The sequence below is a fragment of the Oncorhynchus mykiss genome, chromosome 10 (genome assembly GCF_057628025.1).
Source record: "Oncorhynchus mykiss isolate SJ-2025 chromosome 10, ASM5762802v1, whole genome shotgun sequence".
NCBI classification, from domain to species: Eukaryota; Metazoa; Chordata; class Actinopteri; order Salmoniformes; family Salmonidae; genus Oncorhynchus; species Oncorhynchus mykiss.
The window spans coordinates 34,728,757-34,750,706 of NC_143031.1; the positions used below are offsets into that span (position 1 = coordinate 34,728,757).

Sequence of the window (21,950 nt, forward strand, 5' to 3'; positions counted from 1 at the left end):
GGAGTTTCTCCCATTCTTCTCTGCGGACACTCTCAAGCTCTGTCAGGTTGGATGGGGAGCGGCGCTGCACAGCTATTTTCAGGTCTCTCCAGAGATGTTCAATCTTGGTTTCATCAGACCAGAGAATCTTGTTTCTCATGGTCTGAGAGTCCTTTAGGTGCCTTTTGGCAAACTCTAAGCGGGATGTCATGTGCCTTTTAATGAGAAGTGGCTTCAGTCTGGCCACTCTACCAACTCTGTAACTGTTTTAAAGACACCATTGACCTCATGGTGAAATCCCTGAGCGGTTTCCTTCCTCTCCGGCAACTGAGTTAGGAAGGAGGCCTGTATCTTTGTAGTGACTGGGTGTATTGATTCACCATTGAAAGTGTATTAATAACTTCCCCATGCTCAAAGGGATATTCCGTGTCTGCTTTTCTTATTTTTACAAATTTACCAATCGGTGCCCTTTTTTGCAAATCATTGGAAAACATCCCTGGTCTTTGTGGTTGAATCTGTGTTTGAAATTCACTGCATTTGAGGCTACTAAGCCCATGAAACCGGTACTCAAGATTCTTAGCAAGCTCAGACTCAGAGTCATCAGATAAGACCTTGTCTGCCTCTGATACTCTATTATAGCCAGTCCTTCGCGCAGGTATGTGTTTGTTAACTTTTTTTATCAATGTACTTCACTATATATTTGCCATTTATCAGACGCTTTTATCCAAAGCCACGTACAGTCATGCTTGCATACAGTTTACGTATGGGTGGCCCCAGGCATCGAACCCACAACCTTGGCGGTGCAAATGCAATGTTTTACCAACTGAGCCATACAGTGTCATTCAGTCTATTTTTCATCCCTTGCTTCTGCAGTGGCGTATATTCATGGCTGCCAAGGGAAGCCAGGCTTCCAACAATATTTTTTTTTAAATTCAATTTAAAATTATAATAGAATGTATCTTGCGTCTCTCTGTGTTTCATAATTTTCCTTCAATTCGCAAGAGGTCTCTCTATGTGTAGGCCATCTATCTGATGCTGTCTGGTCCAAATGAGTATGACATTGTTGCCACCCATAGCATTGAAGGCAAGGGAAGCCAGTAGGCATTTAGCCACCGTCGATAAAAAATTTATAAAAAATGTGCCAATCAACGTTGAGCTAAACTGAGCGAGCTCAATTGTGAATGGTCCTGGCGCACCAACAAAAAGTGTCAAGGCAAGCCAGCTTGGATTTGACATCACTCCTATCAAATCCCATGGAGAGCATAAGTCAGAAATTTGAATTGTTGCATCTGGTTGTGTTGTTGTCCTCCGGTGGCTAGTTAGCCAGCCCAGCTAAAATTGTCAGTTTCCTAAATTAGCCATGGATGGAGATGGGGATATGGACTTTTACTTAATTCTCCGTACTGGTCAATAATTATAACAATGATTCTGATCTAACCATTAATTCATACATTGTTGTGCCCCTGGCCTGAGAGGATGGAAGTTCAATACATAACTAGATGTATAGTTAAATAAAGGTTAAAGTAAAACATTTAAAAATAAGCCTAATGTTAACTAGCTAACGTTGCCTATGAATGGAAGATAGGCTAGCGAGCAAACATTTTAGCCAGGTAGCCTAGGACAGCAAAACAGTGTATACTGTATGACAGAGTGATAGACTGTTTCATAAACATGAAAGAGGAGGATGGTATTGACATTTCTCTACAAGTAGGGTGAGTCAACATGTGTTTCTACTTGTACGAACGCACACACGCATACAGAAATCAGAACCGTGGACAGTCACATCATATTTAGCTTATGTTGATTACAGTGGCAATTTTAGCATGTCAATCTTAGCGGGGCAAACAAACCAATTTTTTTTTTGGTGCATGCCAGCAAAGCCACAACACTAAACAATACATTAATTGCTCTATAACAGTGACAAAGGGCGCCCACAAACTGTTAGCGCCAACATAAAGCTGTCCCAACAGCATAGCTTTCTTTTCAGCACCATAGAGTTAATCCTTACCAGTGCTACACCTGGCTATCAGCGGAGCCTTGTCTGACAGGGAAAGATCATTCAGCCTCATTTACTGCCTTTAAAAAAACATAGCTGATATGGCTGACTTGCTTAAACAAATGTGGTTTCTACTGACAATTGAGATGTACAAACTATGGCATACGGGGACGACGAGCGGATAACAGGCGAACCGTAATTTAAATTAAGACATTAATGAGTGAGCTAGGAAGTTACTATAGCTATTTGTTCAGCACTTTTGAAATGTACAGCGACAGAATTCAGAACATGGGCCGTTCTTACAGTATTCTCCATGTACACCAAGTCAGAACTGTAGGATAAATAAAGGGGGAATATAAGCAGATGAAAGCTCTTACAATATTCGATGAGGACATTTCTCTAAAACAGGCTATTTAGAGAAATGATTAGGATGAGGCACATGGGCTACTAACAGCTTACTACACAACATACACTTAGTATTACCTTCTTAGCTACAGAATACATATCTCCCTGGCATATTACATCATTAATGCAGCAGCATACAATACATTTTTGGACTCACCGTTGTTGTGCTGTGCTCACTTGAACAGTAAGGTGGCGCGTCGGTCCTACATGGGCAAATTTTGTCATCAAACTTTGTGATCAAGGTCTGGCATTCTCTGGAGTTATGGTGCTGTCAAGACAACTGGGAAACTGGGAAAAAAACAAGGTCAAATCATGCCATCAGTGATGTTCAGGTTGGAGCTCTAGAAAGAGGCCCGAGTTCTCGAGTTGGAATTCCGAGTTGGATGACCGTTCAAAACATATTTTCCCAGTTGGAGCTAATTTTTTTCTGAGTTCCCAGTTGTTTTGAATTCACTGAAATCTGAGATTTCCCTGTTCCGAGTTTCCAGTTATTTTGAATGGGACAGAAGTCATGCTGGATTGACACCATGGCCAATGTTGAATGTTTATCATTTTAAGCTTGGAAAAGAGACCCTTAAACCCAGACTTGGACCACACACCCACTCCACTGAATAGCAGGTTAGTGATTGCTTTGCAGCGCTTGCAGTTAGCTACTGATTCCTTCCAAACCACTCATTGTTGAATTTGCATTTCCCAACTTGTTGTGTAATGTTTATGTCCAATGGCCGATGAGCACCGATACATTTTATCTATAATTTCTCATCATCATTTCTCTTCATATGACAAGGCTTGAAAAGGATTTGCCAGTAGACTGTCGACTTGATTCATGATGATGACTGCTAGCCTGCTAAGATTTTGAAAGTATGATGTTGACATGATCAGTTCAATCAAAGCTACTGTAGATATAACATAATATGACATCTTTTTATCTGTGGCCAATGACCTTGAGCCTTCTTGGATGGGCACTTCTAATGTAACTCTACGGCAGCACCCAATGTGTTTGAATTGTCGCACTCTCCCTGTAGATTTTGTGTTGACGTAATGCCCCCATGAGTGACAGAACACTGAGCCAATCACGGCGCAACTAGAGAACATTACCAACCCCTACACTCCATATTTTCTGCTAGCTGCCCCACCACCACAGAAAGCACTGAGCTAGGCTAAAACACCTGTATTTTGGAGCTGCCTTAGTCAGTGATTTTACCCACACACCGCTACTGTGCTGCTGCTCAAATGGACTTCTTCTCTTCTATCACTTTCTTGCTCTCTCAGGAACCTCAAGGGGCACTAAACCCTTGCATGTTTTACATTTTCATACACAGGGCATGATGTCTGCTCTGTAACCATAAAAATGCACTTGAGTTGAATCTTGAGTTCGTATGAATCACACATTGCAAACATACTATGCATAGGTAATCAAAATGTAATCATTTGTATGGTATATGGTGGCCATTGTTACGTCCGTTGATAGAAGGAGACCAAGGTGCAGCGTGGTAGGCGTACATTTGTCTTTATTAAAAATAACACTGAAAAACAACAAAATACAATAACGAACGTAAAGCTATATTCCCACAACTGAAGGTGTGAAAAAGGGCTGCCTAAGCATGATCCCCAATGTCTATTTCTTTGTTAGTCGGGTATCCAATCAGAGGCAGCTTAGCTGTCTATCGTTGTCTCTGATTGGGAACCATACCCGGCCAACAAAGAAATAGACAAACTAGAATGCCCACCCAAATCACACCCCGACGTAACCAAAGAGAGAAATAAAAAGGCTCTCTAAGGTGACAGCCATTGGCTCAATTTACCCCAAGGCCAACATTTTGACGATATTAGCCACACAGCGACAATGATGCACTTTAATGCTTGGCTTAGGACCTCATATTGTAGCTTATAGAGACAACCCAACTATCTTAAAACAATCTACTTTGGTTTAGATACAACCATCATGACACAATACATTCATTTGACTTTGTGAAAATCGGTTTTCTTTCACAAAGTCAAACTTGCTTACCACTTTTTCCATCACAGACGCAATGAAATGAAGACCCCTTCTTAAATATTTAGTTGTATGATTAATTTTGTGTATGGTTTCCTAGAAACAAGGGGTGGCTCAACTAACCCTTTGGTTAACTAACCCTTTGGTTCAACTTACCCCACTCTCCCCTATTGTGAATTTTTTGACTTTGGACAGGGATGGGGTTTAGGTGCTATTTTGGGTCGGTAGATGGGATGAGGGCGGTTAGTAGGGATTTATGCTATTTTATCAGTAAAGGGCTAGGTAGGAGAATATACTGCAGGATAGTAATATGAGGCTGGCCTCACTCTCCAGGGCAGTAGGTGGCGGTAGATGCATCTGAAACGTTGGTTGGGATCCGCCAAGATATATTCAAAGAAGATGACTAGCCACCGTGCTTCTACACCTGCATTGCTTGCTGTTTGGGGTTTTAGGCTGGGTTTCTGTACAGCACTTTGAGATATCAGCTGATGTACGAAGGGCTATATAAATACATTTGATTTGATTTGATTTGACTACATCAAAGATTTTACACTGAGGTAGGTTCTATCTGTGTGTACTCAATTGACATATGGAGAGTTAAAAACCCTGTAGAGAAACAATACACGTGGAATAATAGAGATCGTTCACTACAATCAAGAATTGACTTGTGGGTGATAACCTCTAGTCTTGAGCCCAACACTCTAGAGGTAAAAATACTGGTTGACTGTAAGAATGTGCAGTTATGATGATAAGAAATACTCTGGTGGTTATTGGAAATTAAATAACTCATTGCTATTGCATGATGATTTAAAAAATGTGATTAAGAATCTAATTTCTGTTCACTGAAATTTAGCTACATCTAATGCAGAATATGGGAAATATTGGGAACTGCTGACACTTTGTATCCGCTCAGCCTGTATTACTTATGGAAAACGGCTTGCTTTAAGAAGGAGATGTGAGGTAGCTGAACTCTCTAAGACAATTGCGGATATCACAGAGATTGAGCATCTTGATCTTAATGAGAAAACAACATTTAATGATTTACAGAATCAACTAGATACATTTTATGAGGAAAAGGATAGAAGAGCCTGCATAAGATCCAGCAATGACTTGAAAAATACGAAAAGAACAGTAGATACTTTTTTTCATTTGGAAAAGACTAGAGGGGAACACACTTCGGAAATGTAAGATTAATGGGGTAACCACTGTGGATAGAGAGTTGTTATCAGACTTTACCACTAAGTTTTATGAGAATCTTTACTCCTTAGATAACAATTTGAGTGTCTCTAAGGATCTCATTGATTCTATAGAGAATGTTAACTCGGTTAGGGAAGAATTCAATTGGTCTTGTTGTCAATCTCTAGGTTGTGATGGCTCAACCTCTCAATTTGACAAAACCTTCTCTGAAGAAATAACAACATTTTTACTTGAAACCTTTAAGGAGGCTTTCAAGAAGGGAGAACTACCTGCCTCTCTGAAGCAAGGGGTTATTACTCTTATACCTAAACCACACAAGGATCTCTTAAATATTGATACTTGGCATCCAATCACGCTCATAAATAACGACTATGAAATTATCGCCTCAATCCTTGCGAAAAGGTTAAAGTCTTGCTTGAATGATCTGATTGATGAATGTCAATCAGGGTTTATGAAAGGGCGCCACATATCTAATAATCTGAGGCTGGTGTTAGATTTGGTTGAGTATTGTGATCTATTGGATGACTTCCCTGTTATCTTATTTTTGGATTTTCAGAAAGCGTTTGATACCGTAAGTCACAATTTTGTCTTTGATTGTCTTAAGCATTAGAAGTTTGGTTATCGGTGGTCGACGTCACTGGTCTTCTAGCCATTGCCGATCCAACTTTAATTTTCCATTTGTTTTGTCTTGTCTTCCCACACACCTGGTTTCAATCCCATCAATTACATGTTGTGTATTTAACCCTCTGTTCCCCCCATGTCCTTGTCCGGTATTGTTTATTGTAAGTGCTTGTGCATGTTATGTCTGGTGTGCGGCGGGTTTTGTACCCATTTATTGATTGTTATGGTTTCCGGTGGGTTTTTATTATTAAACTGCGCCGTTGGAAACACAGTTTTTGCTCTCCTGCGTCTGACTTCTTTGCCGCCAGTATGCACCCCGTACAATTAAGGGATATTTTCTACAGGAAGTCTATTCCTTCTGTGATATTTTGTTGGGCTTCATCGTTTGATGTAAACTGGCGCCGTGCTTGGCTCACACCACACAAATGTCATGTATTGTCATGTTGTGTCCTGTTCCTGTTCTTTCTCTTCACCCTGTCTCCCTCTGCTGGTTGTATTAGGTTACCTTTTCTTCCCCTCTTTCCCCCAGCTGTTCCTTGTCTTCTCTAACTACCTCGTTCACCCCTTTTCCCACCTGTTCCCTTTTTCCCTCTGATTAGGTCTCTATATCTCTCTCTGTTTCTGCTTCTGTCTTTGTCGGATTCTCGTTTGTGTTACTCATGCCTGAACCAGACTATCGTCGTGTTTGCTGCAACCTTGTCCTGTCCTGTCGGAATCTGCCTGTTCATCTAACCTTGTCCTGTCCTGTCGGAATCTGCCTGTCCATCTGAGCCTACGTGTGTTTCGTCATTAAAGAAACTCTGTTTTGTTAATTCGCTTTTGGGTCCTCATTCACGCACCTGACAACAAATGTATGGTGACCAATAAAGTAAAGGAGATCTCCTTTAAGATTATCCATAGATTCTATCCGTGTAATAGCTAAATATACACCTGATGTTATCAGTGAATGCAGTTTTTGTGAACTAGAAGCTGAATCTATTGAACACTTATTCACTTATTCTGTCATTGTTTACATAGTGAAGTGTTCTGAAATCATGTAAAATTAAATCTTGGCAACAAAATGCATACAACCATTGAAATATCTAAGTTTGACATATTTTACTATACTGATTCTACAATTGAACGTGAGTATATCATAAATCTCTTTATTTTATTAGGAAAAATGTTCATACACAAATCAACATTTATGAAGAAAAATACTATTTTCTTAATTTTATTTATCAGACTTGGAAAACTATTTATAACATAATTCAAACTTATACAAAACGAAATGTCTTCGCTCCATGTCTGTATTTGAATTGATATAATGTGGATTTGTATTTTTTTCTCTTTCTTACTTCTTTGTGGAATCCCTCTGGCTGTTCTGTTTTTTGTGTTTAGCATGTTACTGTTTAATAAAAAATAAAAATAAATGTTCTATCTGTCACTATTTAAAAAAATAAATATATATTATTTTATTACCAATGTAGAAAAGTCTGTATACATACAAAAAGTACATAAATAGACAATGATAACATATGCTAGGGGGTACAACAAATTACAGATTATACAAAGACCTTAAAAGATGCACACATTGATTGTTTTAACAGCTTTCTTATTAGAAGAATATAGAATGGTCTTAATTGCTCAAATTCCTTATAGAAAACACAGAAGAGTGTTTTTTTATTAGTGCATTTACATTTATGAATATGAAAATTTTCCATTAGCATAATTAGATTTATGAGGTAAAATTGTTTTTCTTTGTCTTTATTATAGTTAAGGAAACCGAGCAGCACATTCTCCCATAAACACACAAAAGTCATCAAGAATATTAACAGTTATAAAACTGTGAATATCTTTCCATAATTGTTTTACAAGTAGACAGTGTCAAAATAAATGCAAAACTGTTTCTGGATGCTCAACACAAAAAGTACAATCAATGTTAATGTATTTTTTGAGTTTCTTCAGGTTCGCAGGGTAATACTTATGGATCATTCTGAAAGAGACCTCTTTGACCTTGTTAACAAGCAAGTATTTGTTTGGTAATAACCAGACTTTTTCCCAACAGATATTAGTGACCAATGTATTCCAGTAACTTGTGACATAAGGAATGGATACAATATCCCTTTGAAATAAAGCACGTATAGATCTGCTGTTCTGAGGTAGCAAGAAGAAACATATTTTCCCTATTGGAGAGTCCACTGGATTAAGCGAGGGTAGGTCAAGAAGGTGAGGTCTGGCTACACCTCTAAATAACATGAGAGTTCCAGATGGAATAGCATCAAAGACTATGGCGAACTCTCTAGGTGTTACAGGGATATTGTTCTGCCTGTGATTATTATTATTTGACCATGGTCATTTATGAACATTTGAACATCTTGGCCATGTTCTGTTATAATCTCCACCCGGCACAGCCAGAAGAGGACTGGCCACCCCACATAGCCTGGTTCCTCTCTAGGTTTCTTCCTAGGTTTTGGCCTTTCTAGGGAGTTTTTCCTAGCCACCGTGCTTCTACACGTGCATTGCTTGCTGTTTGGGGTTTAGGCTGGGTTTCTGTACAGCACTTTGAGATATCAGCTGATGTACGAAGGGCTATATAAATACATTTGATTTGATAATAATTGATTAACAATCCTTCTGCATTAAAAAGTTGACTCACCAGCAGATATGATTATTGAACCTATTCTTAAAAAATAAAGACTTGTTTCTATACAAAATGTCCTTATTGTTCCAAATGAAATACCTACGCGGGGAAAAATTCTGTTTATATATTAACGACCACGCTATGAATACTTGTCTATGAAAAGCATATCATTTTGCAGGAATCTTATCAATGTTATAGTTACAAAGTAACATAAAATTGAGGCCACCAAAACGGAAGAAGATATAATGGGGGATGAAATTCCAAATTGAAGTTGGATTCTTTAAAAAATGTTTAGCCCAACTTATCTTAAATGTGTTATTCAAAGTAGGAAAATATAAAAAATTGAGGCCACCATATTCATATGAGTTCATAATGACAGATTTCCTAATATAATGTGTATGATTTTTCCAGGTGAAGTTGAAAAGCACCTGGTCAACTGCTTTACCTATTTTGTTGTCAAGATAAAGGGATGCATAAGGCTGCATAAGTAAGTCTGGAGATACCTTCAGCTTTAGAAAGCAAGACTCGACCTTCCAAGGATAAATCCTTCTGCAACCAATGGTTCAACTTCTTTTAGTTTTTTTCAATAATAGGTATAACATTTAATGAGCATCTTTCCTGTTGATCCTTAGATATGGTAATCCCAATGTATGTTACTTTTTCCTTGACTGGAATATTGCATATAGAGGGTATCACATCGTCTTTATCAGCAAACAATTCTCGCTTATTACGGTTTAGGCTCTGTCTGTGACTACATGTCAACATGTCTGTTGTGTGCACAGTGCGCATTACGTAACCACCCAGGCACACTTTCTAATTGGTGCAGAAGCTGTCAGTCCAAACCATGCTCTCCAATGGGCTTTCTGCTTTCTGTCAAACTCAGACACCATGTTCTGTTCCCGGGGGCTTGGAGATTTCTTGGAGCGTAGTCTGAATGCCACTCAGAGGAGTGCGTAAACAGGAATCTGGGCTTCAGACTCCGCGCTGGGTTTATCCTAAAGAACTGAACTAATCGATATGAGCCGCCCGTCCTCTGCGGGCGGTGGGGGCGGAGGACTCGGTTCCGGGAAAGCAGGCGGAGGAAAGCACGGCGGTTCGGGGGGAGCTGCTGCCTCAGCTGCAGCGGCCGGAGTAGGAGCTGTGGCCGGGTCTGGCTCGGCTCTACCTGTCGCTGCTGTTGCCTTGCCCTCAGCATCGCTACATGGACAATCTGCTGAACTTACAGCCTTGTTCGAGTGCCCGGTTTGTTTTGACTACGTTCTGCCACCGATTCTGCAATGCCAGGCCGGACATCTTGTTTGCAACCAATGTCGTCAAAAGCTGAGTTGTTGTCCGACTTGTCGCGGCCCTCTCACCCCGAGTATCAGGAACTTGGCTATGGAAAAAGTTGCTTCTACTCTACCGTTTCCTTGTAAGGTAAATAAAGACGGACATGCGTTGAAGCCGATATATGCAGTTACATGACTAGCTAGCGTGTTGTACTTATTGCCATGTAGTAGATAGCCTAGCTACTTAGCTCGCGCACACTTTGACAAGTAGGTGTGCGAGCACCTCGTGCGCTCTCGTCCTGAGATCAAAACATGTTGCTGTTGGGATGATGATGCATGTTTGTAAATCGCTAGGCTGTCGTGTCTGTCCCATCAGATCTCTTCTGGTATATTGTACTTGTGTACTTAGCTATACATTAATCCGAAACAGACAAAGTGTACTCGAACTAAGCAGAGAAGGTTTAGGAGTTGTTGCCACACATGGGTCACTACAGGTGCATATTCTTAACTGCAACAGTGAAGCAGCTAGTTATGATCAATATTGTGTTGTTGTCATGGTTAGTCACTTGGCATGTAATTATCAGAGAAGATCAGAATTGAACCGACCACAACATTCAATAATGCCTGGCAAAGTGCAAGAAACCTTAGTTCAGACAAACGTTATGGCCAGATAAAGTATGTTGTGTTGTCATAAGGGCCAAATATGTTGTCATTGACTTTGAGTGAATCACCCACAGCGCATTCTGTAAATCAGCTTAATCATTCACACGGTCTTGTATGATCAAAATACTTTTAAAAGTTATGAAATCAAGACGTTCAATGGTGCAGATGTCATCACACTTATTGCTCAATATCCCAGGGTCCTGAGGGTCAGAGGTCACTGAGTGGAGTGATTGAGGTAAACTTATCTGTGTGAAAAACAGCAACATAAACCCATACAAACAAACACACCCTGACGATTGCACACTTTACATGGTGACGACAGCCTCACAATACACACACAGATCAGATGCCTACATACACATTGATGCACCCTTTGGATTCCCACATTCTAAACAGAGCAGGTTTCATGTGTACAATTACATTGGCTCTCACTACCCTCATTCATGCTTGCTTGAACCCATTCAGTCAAGCTCTCTTCTTTATAGTAGTGTGAAAAACACAGCAGCTCTTGTATCTCCTCTCTCTGTCAGTCAGGCAAGTAGTCGCTCCTGCTCTGTAATGGTGCTCTGATTGCATTACGGAGGCATTCAAGTTGTATCCACGCTCTGTGGTGCTACAATCTTGTCAAAGATGATCCCTGCTTCATCCTCTTTCCCTGGGAGGGCTAAAGGCTCTGTCAGAGAGAGAAGAAGAGTGAGAAGGGGGTATAAAGAGATGAAGGGCTGGGTCAGTAATGTGGTGGATGGATATACAGGCAGTTATTTGTCCTCAGGTGTTTTCGGTGGGGTGCTAAGGCTTCTGGCGCAGCACCCAGGCCTGCAGAGACTAACGTTTGAGGGCTGTGTGGATCCGTGCCTACCAGTAATCAGTGAAACAATCTTAATTTCTCAGTAGTATCAACATAGAAACTAAGGCTGTGACAGTCATGGAGTTTTGGACGACGATAATTGGAAAGCCAATACTATTCGAATAGCAAAAAAAAAATGACTGCATGTGCTACCATAGAAATGGAATGAATAAAACGAGCATCCCCATCCATGTAAATATTTGCATAATGGGTGGACTGGCGGCCATTGTGAGTGTACCCATAGGAGCAAAGCAGGAAGTAAAATATGTGCTAAAATATGTGCTGTGATTGTAATGTTAGTTTAATCAACCAAAGAATACATTCCATTGCTTGAGCCACATCAGTTAACATATTTTGAATGAACATTGTACATTACCATGGAAATTATTAAAGCAGGAAGCACCAGTGACTCGGTCTATAAAAAAGTGATCAAATGAAGCAGATGCTAAACTACAGGACTGTTTTGTAAGCACAGACTGGAAAATGTTCCGGGATTCTTCCGATGGCATTGAGGAGTACACCACCAACCAGAAACCATGGATTACAGGCAACATTCGCACTGAGCTAAAGGGTAGAGCTGCCACTTTCAAGGAGCGGGACTCCTATATAAGACATCCCGCTATGCCCTCCAACGAACCATCAAACAGGCAAAGCGGCAATACACGACTAAGATTGAATCCTACTACACCGGCTCTGACGCTTGTCGGATGTGGCAGGGCTTGCAAACTATTACAGACTACAAAGGGAAGCACAGCCGAGAGCTGACCAGTGACACAAGCCTACCAGACGAGCTAAGGACCCTGAGACAAAACACCTCCCTCTGCAACTGGATCCTGGACTTCCTGACGGTCTGCCCCCAGGTGGTAAGGGTAGGTAACACATTGGCCATGCTGATCCTCAACATGGGGGCCCCTCAGGGGTGTGTGCTCAGTCCCCTCTTGTAGTCCCTTCTCACTCAATACTGCATAGCCAGGCACGACACTCCAACATCATCAAGTTTGCCGATGACACAGCAGTGCTAGGCCTGATCACTGACAGCGATGAGACAGCCTATAGGGAGGAGGTCAGAGACCTGACCATGTGGTGCAAGGAAAACAACCTCTCTATAAACTTGATCAAGACCAAGGAGATGATTGTGTACTAAAGGAAAAGAAGGACCGAGCATGCCCCCATTCTCATCGACAGGGCTGTAGTGGAGCAGGTTGAGAGCTTCAAGTTCCTTGGCGCCCACATCACCAACGAACTAACATGGTCCAAGCACACCAAGACAGGCACAACAAACCAAATCAAATCCAATTGATTTATATAGCCCTTCGTACACCAGCTGATATCTCAAAGTGCTGTACAGAAACCCAGCCTAAAACCCCAAACAGCAAGCAATGCAGGTGTAGAAGCACGGTGGCTAGGAAAAACTCCCTAGAAAGGCCAAAACCTGGTAAGAAACCTAGAGAGGAACCAGGCTATGAGGGGTGGTCCTTTTCTGGCTGTGCCGGGTGGACATTATAACAGAACATGGCCAAGATGTTCAAAAGTTCATAAATGACCAGCATGGTCAAATAATAGGTCTGGGACAGGTAGCACGTCCGGTGAACAGGTCAGGATTCTATAGCCGCAGGCAGAACAGTTGAAATTGGAGCAGCAGCATGGCCAGGTGGACTGGGGACAGCAAGGAGTCATCATGCCAGGTAGTCCTGAGGCTTGGTCCTAGGGCTCAGGTCCTCCTCCGAGAGAAAGAGAGAATTAGGGAGAGCATACTTAAATTCACACAGGACACCGGATAGGACAGGAGAAGTACTCCAGATATAACAAACTGACCCTAGCCCCCCGATACAAAAACTACTGCAGCATAAATACTGGAGGCTGAGACAGGAGGGTTCAGGAGACACTGTGGCCCCATCCGATGATACCCCCGGACAGGGCCAAACAGGAAGGATATAACCCCACCCACTTTGCCAAAGCACAGCCCCACACCACCAGAGGGATATCTTCAACCACCGACTTACCATCCTGAGACAAGGCCGACTATAGCCCACAAAGATCTCCGCCACGGCCCAACCCAAGGGGGGGGCGCCAACCCAGACAGGAAGATCACATCAGTGACTCAACCCCCTCAAGTGACGCACCCCTCGAAGGGACAGCATGAAAGAGCACCAGTAAGCCAGTGACTCAGCCCCTGTAATAGGGTTAGAGGCAGAGAATCCCAGTGGAAAGAGGGGAACCGGACAGGCAGAGACAGCAAGGGCGGTTCGTTGCTCCAGAGCCTTTCCGTTCACCTTCACACTCCTGGGCCAGACTACACTCAATCATATAACCCACTGAAGAGATGAGTCTTCAGTAAAGATTTAAAGGTTGAGACCGAGTTTGTGTCTCTCACATGGGTAGACCATTCCATAAAAATGGAGCTCTATAGGAGAAAGCCCTGCCTCCAGCTGTTTGCTTAGAAATTCTAGGGACAATTAGGAGGCCTGCGTCTTGTGACCGTAGCGTACGTGTAGGTATGTACGGCAGGACCAACTCAGAGAGATCGGTAGGAGCAAGCCCATGTAATGCTTTGTAGGTTAGCAGTAAAACCTTGAAATCAGCCCTTGCCTTGACAGGAAGCCAGTGTAGGGAGGATAGCACTGGAGTAATATGATGAAAAAAATGTGGTTCTAGTCAGGATTCTAGCAGCTGTATTTAGCACTAACTGAAGTTCATCTAGTCCTTTATCCGGGTAGCCGGAAAGTAGAGCATTGCTGTTGTCTAACCTAGAAGTAACAAAAGCATGGATTCATTTTTCTGCATCATTTTTTGGACAGAAAGTTTCTGATTTTTGCAATGTTTACGTAGATGGAAAAAAGCTGTCCTTGAAACAGTCTTGATATGTTCGTCAAAAGAGAGATCATGGTCCAGAGTAACGCCGAGGTCCTTCACAGTTTTATTTGAGACAACTGTACAACCATTAAGATTAATTGTCAGATTCAACAGAAGATCTCTTTGTTTCTTGGGACCTAGAACAAGCATCTCTGTTTTGTCTGTTTAAAAGTAGAATTTGGGTTTCCAATCTCTCCAAAAGAATGTGGTGATCAATGGTATCAAAAGCAGCACTAAGGTCTAGGAGCACGAGGACAGATGCAGAGCCTCGGTCTGATGCCATTAAAAGGTAATTTACCACCTTCACAAGTACAGTCTCAGTGCTATGATGGGGTCTAAAACCAGACTGAAGCATTTCATATACATTGTTTGTCTTCAGGAAGGCAGTGAGTTGCTGTGCAACAGCTTTTTCTACAATTTTTGAGAGGAATGGAAGATTCGATATAGGCCGATAGTTTTTTAAATATTTTCTGGGTCAAGGTTTGGCTTTTTCAAGAGAAGCTTTATTACTGCCACTTTTAGTGAGTTTGGTACACATCCGGTGGATAGAGAGCTGTTTATTATGTTCATCATAGGAGGGCCAAGCACAGGAAGCAGCTCTTTCAGTAGTTTAGTTGGAGTAGGGCCCAGTATGCAGCTTGAAGGTTTAGAGGCCATGATTATTTTCATCATTGTGTCAAGAGATATAGTACTAAAACACTTGAGTGTCTCTCTTGATCCTAGGTCCTGGCAGAGTTGTGCAGACTCAGGACAACTGAGCTTTGAAGGAATACGCAGATTTAAAGTGTCCGTAATTTGCTTTCTAATAATCATGATCTTTTCCTCAAAGAAGTTCATTAATTTATTACTGCTGAAACGAAAGCCATTCTCACTTGGGGAATGCTGCTTTTTAGTTAGCTTTTCGACAGTATCAAAAATACATTTTGGATTGTTCTTTTTTTCCTCAATTAAGTTGGAAAAATAGGATGATCGAGCAGCAGTGAGGGCTCTTCGGTACTGTCTTTCCAAGCAAGTCGGAAGACTTCCAGTTTGGTGTGGCGCCATTTCCGTTCCAATTTTCTGGAAGCTTGCTTCAGAGCTCGGGTATTTTCTGTATACCAGGGAGCTAGTTTCTTATGAGAAATGTTTTTAGGGGTGCAACTGCATCTAGGGTATTGCGCAAGGTTAAATTGAGTTCCTCAGTTAGGTGGTTAACTGATTTTTGTCCTCTGACGTCCTTGGGTAGGCAGAGGGAGTCTGGAAGGGCATCAAGGATTTTTTGTGTTGTCTGGGAATTTATAGCACGACTTTGGATGCTCCTTGGTTGGGGTCTGAGCAAATAATTTGTTTCAATTGCAAACATGATAGTATATAAATAAAATAAAATTGTGGTCCGATGGTCCAGGACTATGAGGAAAAACAATAAGATCCATAACATTTATTCCATGGGACAAAACTAGGTCCAGAGTATGACTGTGACAGTGAGTAGGTCCAGAGACATGTTGGACAAAACCCACTGAGTCGCTGATGGCTCTGAAAGCCTTTTGGAGTGGGTCTGTGGACTTTTCCATGTGAATATTAAAGTCACCAAAAAGTAGAATATTATCTGCTATGACTACAAGGTCCGATAGGAATTCAAGGAACTCAATGGGGAACGCTGTATACGGCCCAGGAGGCCTGTAAACAGTAGCTATAAAAAGTGATTGAGTAGGCTGCATAGATTTCATGACTAGAAGCTCAAAAGACGAAAACGTCATTTTTTTTTTGTAAATTAAAATTTGCTATCACAAATGTTAGCAACACCTCCGCCTTTGCGGGATGCACTGGGGATATGGTCACTAGTGTAACCAGGAGGTGAGGCCTCATTTAACACAGTAAATTCATCAGGCTTAAGCCATGTTTCAGTCAGGCCAATCACATCAAGATTATGATCTGTGATTAGTTCATTGACTATAACTGCCTTTGAAGTAAGGGATCTAACATTAAGTAGCCCTATTTTGAGATGTGAGGTCTTTATGAGACTAGTGAGATTGCTGAGGCGAACACCACCATGTTTAGTTTTGCCCAACCTAGGTCGAGGCACACACGGTCTCAATGGGGATAGCTGAGCTTACTACACTGCCTGTGCTAGTGGCAGACTCCACTAAGCTAACAGCCTGCTGCCCGCACCCTATTTCATTGTGGAGCTAGAGGAGTTAGAGCCCTGTCTATGTTGGTAGATAAGATGAGAGCACCCCTCCAGCCAGGATGGAGTCCGTCACTCCTCAGCAGGTGAGGCTTGGTCCTGTTTGTGGGTGAGTCCCAGAAAGAGGGCCAATTATCTACAAATCCTATCTTTTGGGAGGGGCAGAAAACAGTTTTCAACCAGCGATTGAGTTGTGAGACTCTGCTGTAGAGCTCATCACTCCCCCTAACTGGGAGGGGGCCAGAGACAATTACTCAATGTCGACACATCTTTCTAGCTGATTTACACGCTGAAGCTAACCTATTCCCCCTCAGGAGACTGAAAATATTTGTCATGGGTCCTCAGATCCTCAGAAGGTTCTACAGCTGCACCATCGAGAGCATCCTGACGGGTTGCATCACTGCCTGATACGGCAACTCCTCGGCCTCCGACTGCAAGGCACTACAGAGGGTAGTGCGTACGGCCCAGTACATCACCGGGGTCAAGCTTCCTGCCATCCAGGACCTCTACACCAGGCGGTGTCAGAGGAAGGCCCTAACAATTGTCAGACTCCAGCCACCCTAGTCATAGATTGTTTTGTCTGCTACCGTACGGCATGCGGTACCAGAGTGCCTAGTCTAGGTCCAAGAGCCTTCTAAACAGCTTCTACCCCTCAAGCCATAAGACTCCTGAACAGCTAATCAAATGGCTACCCAGACTATTTGCACTGTCCCCCCCTCCTTCTACCCTGCTGCTACCCACTGTTATTATCTATGCATAGTCACTTTAATAACTCTACCTACATGTACATATTACTTAAATGACCTCGACACCGATGCGCCCGCACGTGGACTCTGTACCTTTACCCCCTGTATATAGCCCCTCTATTGTTATTTATTGCTGCTCTTTAATTATTTGTTTTTCTTATCCCTTTTTTCTTAAAACAGCTTTGTTAAGGGCTTGTAAATAAGCATTTCACGGCGCATGTGACAAATAAAATTTGATTTGAGTTGATTGCTTCGCAATACCAGACAGCCATTGTGATTGTACCCATGATTTTACCAGTCAAATTGCCAGGGTCAGAGGTTCCAAGCCTGTTCTGTTCATTCTATTTCTACTTGTTATTATGACTGTTATTTTATTTTCATGACAGTCTTCATCCATTACCGTCAGTTATACACTATTTGTGCGAGCCCTAGTCAAAACCTTAACCCTCTCTAACCTCCACTGGGGACAGGTATCCCTATGACAGACAACAGCACAGGATCCAAACCTAGACATTACAGCTCTTGTTCTACCAGTAATGGTTCATCAGAATGGCTGTGTTTACCTTCTCTAAAGCTGCAGTCCACTGCTCCACTGTGTTATATGGTGTTTATATGCAGGTCCATTTCCTCAGGAGCAGCTCCATATTTAGGCTACATCTCTGATATGCTTTTTGGACATCCTCCTCTATCCAGTGAGCTCTGTTTTATGTAACTACTTTTAATGTCTTTTGGACTTTTTCAAGCCAAGCCCTTTCCTCTCTCCTGGTATTAGTGTTGTAACAAGTGTTGTAACAGTCTCTGAGTTTGGCCTGCAGCGGCCACACTGTGTAATGGGATTAGACATGGATATGAGGAGCCCCAGGCCTGCCTTCCTGCCTGCATGGACTGACAGTTTATTTTGGGTAGGAGTCCCATCTATTCTGGACCGGTTCCTCTGCGGTTTGTTGTTGTTTACACACACTGTGCATTGCCTGCACTCAACTGCCTGGCTTCCTGATGGGGTTTATCATTGGCTACAAGTAAACAGACAAATACCTAATTTCATCCTTTCTGCACCCCTTTAATCACATCCCTTATCTGAGTGAATTCAGAGTGGCAGAGCCTGATTGCAGCAGCCAGAGGACCACAGACACTAACCAAATTAACCTATACATACTAGGAGTGGCATTTGCACCATAATAATGTTTCATTCTCGCTCACTCACACACAACAGGTAGGCCTACACACAAACCCTCTAACACACATGTCCTCCCAGACACACACTCACTCACCTTGTGCAAAGCCTCCAATCCCCAATCTCATAATTAATAATCTGAACCCCACATTAGAGGACAGGGGAACTAATAGGCTACTTTGAAGCAAGGTAAGGACATGCCTCATAATATGTATTAAAACATTAAATTAAGTATATGTTTTCAGCTCATTGCAAAGTGTTGTGACGCTGATGAAGCCTGCCTTCCGTTGCTGTTTTATGCCTCTTCAAAACAACTGGGAACTAGGAAAGACCACTAGGAACTGGGGAAAAAACTAACTTCGATTGGGAAAACTAGTTTTGGACGGTCATCTAACTTGGAATTCCAACTCGGCAACTCAAGCCTCTTTCTAGAGCTCTAACTTTCTGACCTGAAGATTACCGACTAGTGATGCACCGATATGACGTTTTTGGCCAATACCGATATCCGATATATACAATATTTGCCTTGCCAAAAAAAAACGGTACTGATAACCGATATTTAAACATTTTAGCGGCGTTTTAAGCATTCTAGTACAGTTAACTATTTAACACTCACACACATGGACGCAGCGGTCTAAGGCACTGCATCTCAGTGCAAGAGTGGTCACTACAGTCCCTGGTTAGAATCCAGGCTGTATTACATCCGGCCGTGATTGGGAGTCCCATAGGGCGGCACACAGTTGGCCCAGCGTCAGCCGGGTAGGCCCAGCGTCAGCCGGGTAGGCCGTCATTGTAAAGAAAAATGAGTTCTTAACGGACTTGCGTAGTTAAATAAAGGTTACACACACCACACTGACGCAAAAATTCTTTTGTTGGCATTTACGTATGTCCCTGTTACCAGTAGAACATAATCAAAACCTATTTCTTTCACTTACTTGCTGTGTTGTTTTGTTGTTCAATTCTTCCATTGTTTCGTTCTCAACCAGGATTTCTATGGAATGTGTCAAAAAAGATACACGTCAAATAAGCTTGTTGACCAATCGGGATCTGAATATGATTGCACATCACATAATTTAACTGTTCATACATTTTTTACGTAGTTTTTACACATTGATAACACTTTAACTCGTATTTCATATGTCACAACGATTCATCGATACATATGCTATGATACTGGTAAAGTTGTCTAGCGCACCTACAGTGCTGGTCATAAAAAAAAGCTAGCTAGCTCATGGATGAAAACTATGTTCTTCCCCAAAAACATAGCAAAACGACATGCGTTTCAGTAGCTATAGTTAGCTAGCTGACTATATAGCTAGATGTCATCATCTAAAATAACCCTAATTTATAAGACAGTTCTTTTTTGATTAATGGTGGTCGGACCCATCTATGTGAAGCTAGCCACATTAAGGATTAGTGCACTTTGACATCGGTTTTTAACATCGGCATTAAACTAGATATCGGGCCAATACCAATGTTGGCATTTTTAGCTAATATCGGCCGATTCCGATATGTTCACCGATATATCATGCATCCCTATTACGGACGACATGATTTGACCATATTTTTGGTCAAATCATTTGTCTTGAAAGCACCACAAGATGCTTCAGCACCAACAGCAGCTCTTGCGTTGTCTGACAGATTTTCCACTCAAAGGCTATGTATCTGTATACTGTAGGCTTACACGTGTGATAAATAAGATACGTAAAGAATATACTGTACAAACGCGCCAGTTTAATTCCACTAAATTATGCAAATTAACCTATAGACCGATTTATATATGACCAGTCAAATGTATTTCCATCAATTAATAGGCTAAAAAGCATGATTTCGCAACGGGATATTTTTCTTCTTCTCACGGACAATTGTCCGGCACCAATATTATAAATCTGCTTTTCAATTTCTTTCCAGGCAATTAGCCCTAGACTCAGGAGAGTTAGAGCAGGGTGACCCAGACCTAGACCCGGTTTATGAGATCTGTGATGAGACCGAGAATAGTTTATAGTCTGATTTCACGGTGCAAGGGTTGTCGGGAACATTCTCTTTTTGGGAGAAGCAACACTGTTAGCAGGTTGAGATTTGTCTTTCATATATTTATTGATTGATTATCCAAACACAGTACACATTTTAATTGGATGTGTCAGGTGTGTATTGAATGAGTGGTTATGAGGTGCTGTCAAATTAAGTCTGGTCATTCCACCCTGCAGCATCCCCCTTGTGGTTGCGTGCCCTGTAGCGCTGTGCTGGCCTGACTAGTCACTCCTGCGCTCCATTGCATGCTAACACTAATGACGGGCTCACTGATCCTACACTACCATTCTGCCTCTATGACCCCATGTTATTTTTAGAAGCAGGCAATGTGACATCTGCTTTGCATACTCCTCTGCTCCCTGAGACACAGGGAGCAGGCACTCACTGTGTGTGTGTGTGTGTGTGTGTGTGTGTGTGTGTGTGTGTTTCACTAACATCAGTGTATGGGTCAGTGGTCACAGGAGGCAGTGGTGTTGTTAAAGGGAAAGTTCTCCCGAAATACAATGACACATTGGTTTCCTTATTCTGTTAGCAGTCAAGGTATGAACAAGGTATAACAGCAATCCAGGCTTTGGTTTAATTTCCCTGGCAGTGGCTGGCACAGTTTTCAATTGCTAATGTTTAGCATTTGTGGCACAAATCCCATCAAGTCATTGGACCAATATTATCATTTTTCGCACATCATGTTCAAATCATCTATGTGACTGAGTTTCTATTGTTATTTATTTTTTATTGGATTGATGCGCGAAAAATGCTAATGTTGGTCCCATGACTTGAATGGTATTTGTGCCACAAATACTAAAACATTAGCATTTGAAAACAGTGCCAGAGAAGTAAATGAAAGCATGGATTGCTGTCAAACCCTGTTCATAAATCAAAATGTAATTTGGGTGAACTATCCCTTTAAAATCGATAGAGTAGGACTCCTGCTGAGGTGTGTGTATGAGCAGGGCTGATGTATGGTAGTAAAGCTCAGCTGTGTTGTAGATGGAACGGCTGTTCAGTTGGTGTGTTTTACAGTAGAGTTAGCTGCTTCCCCACTTTGGATGTTTTTGGATTATTTGAGTGGGCTATTTATTGAGTGAATCATTGCATACATTTTGCATTAATTTATGAATTTGTTTTTTTGTGTTTGCATTTTTAAGTATGTAGGATGTCGAAAGCCAAGTGAGGTGTTAGGAAGTAGGAAGGCACAATGTTTGTTGTGGTTGATTTTCAGGGAATTTACTTCTCTAGGGTAGGGGGCAGCATTTGGAATTTTGGATGAAAATCGTTCCCAAATTAAACTGCCTTCTACTCAGGCCCAGAAGATAGGATATGCATATAATTGGTAGATTTGGATAGAAAACACTCTAAAGTTTCCAAAACTGTTAAAATAGTGTCTGAG

General features: G+C 41.8%; 1 protein-coding gene across 1 annotated transcript in view; it reads left to right on the forward strand.

The window, feature by feature from the left end:
- The first annotated feature begins 8,725 nt into the window (after positions 1-8,725).
- The window catches only part of LOC110533713 (E3 ubiquitin-protein ligase Siah2), a 41,970-nt gene continuing 28,745 nt past the window's right edge, over positions 8,726-21,950 (forward strand). Inside the window, exon 1 of the mRNA XM_021618177.3 lies at positions 8,726-10,233. Coding sequence (XP_021473852.1) covers positions 9,835-10,233 — 399 coding nt within the window. The 5' untranslated portion in view covers positions 8,726-9,834. The remainder of the gene's footprint in view (positions 10,234-21,950) is intronic.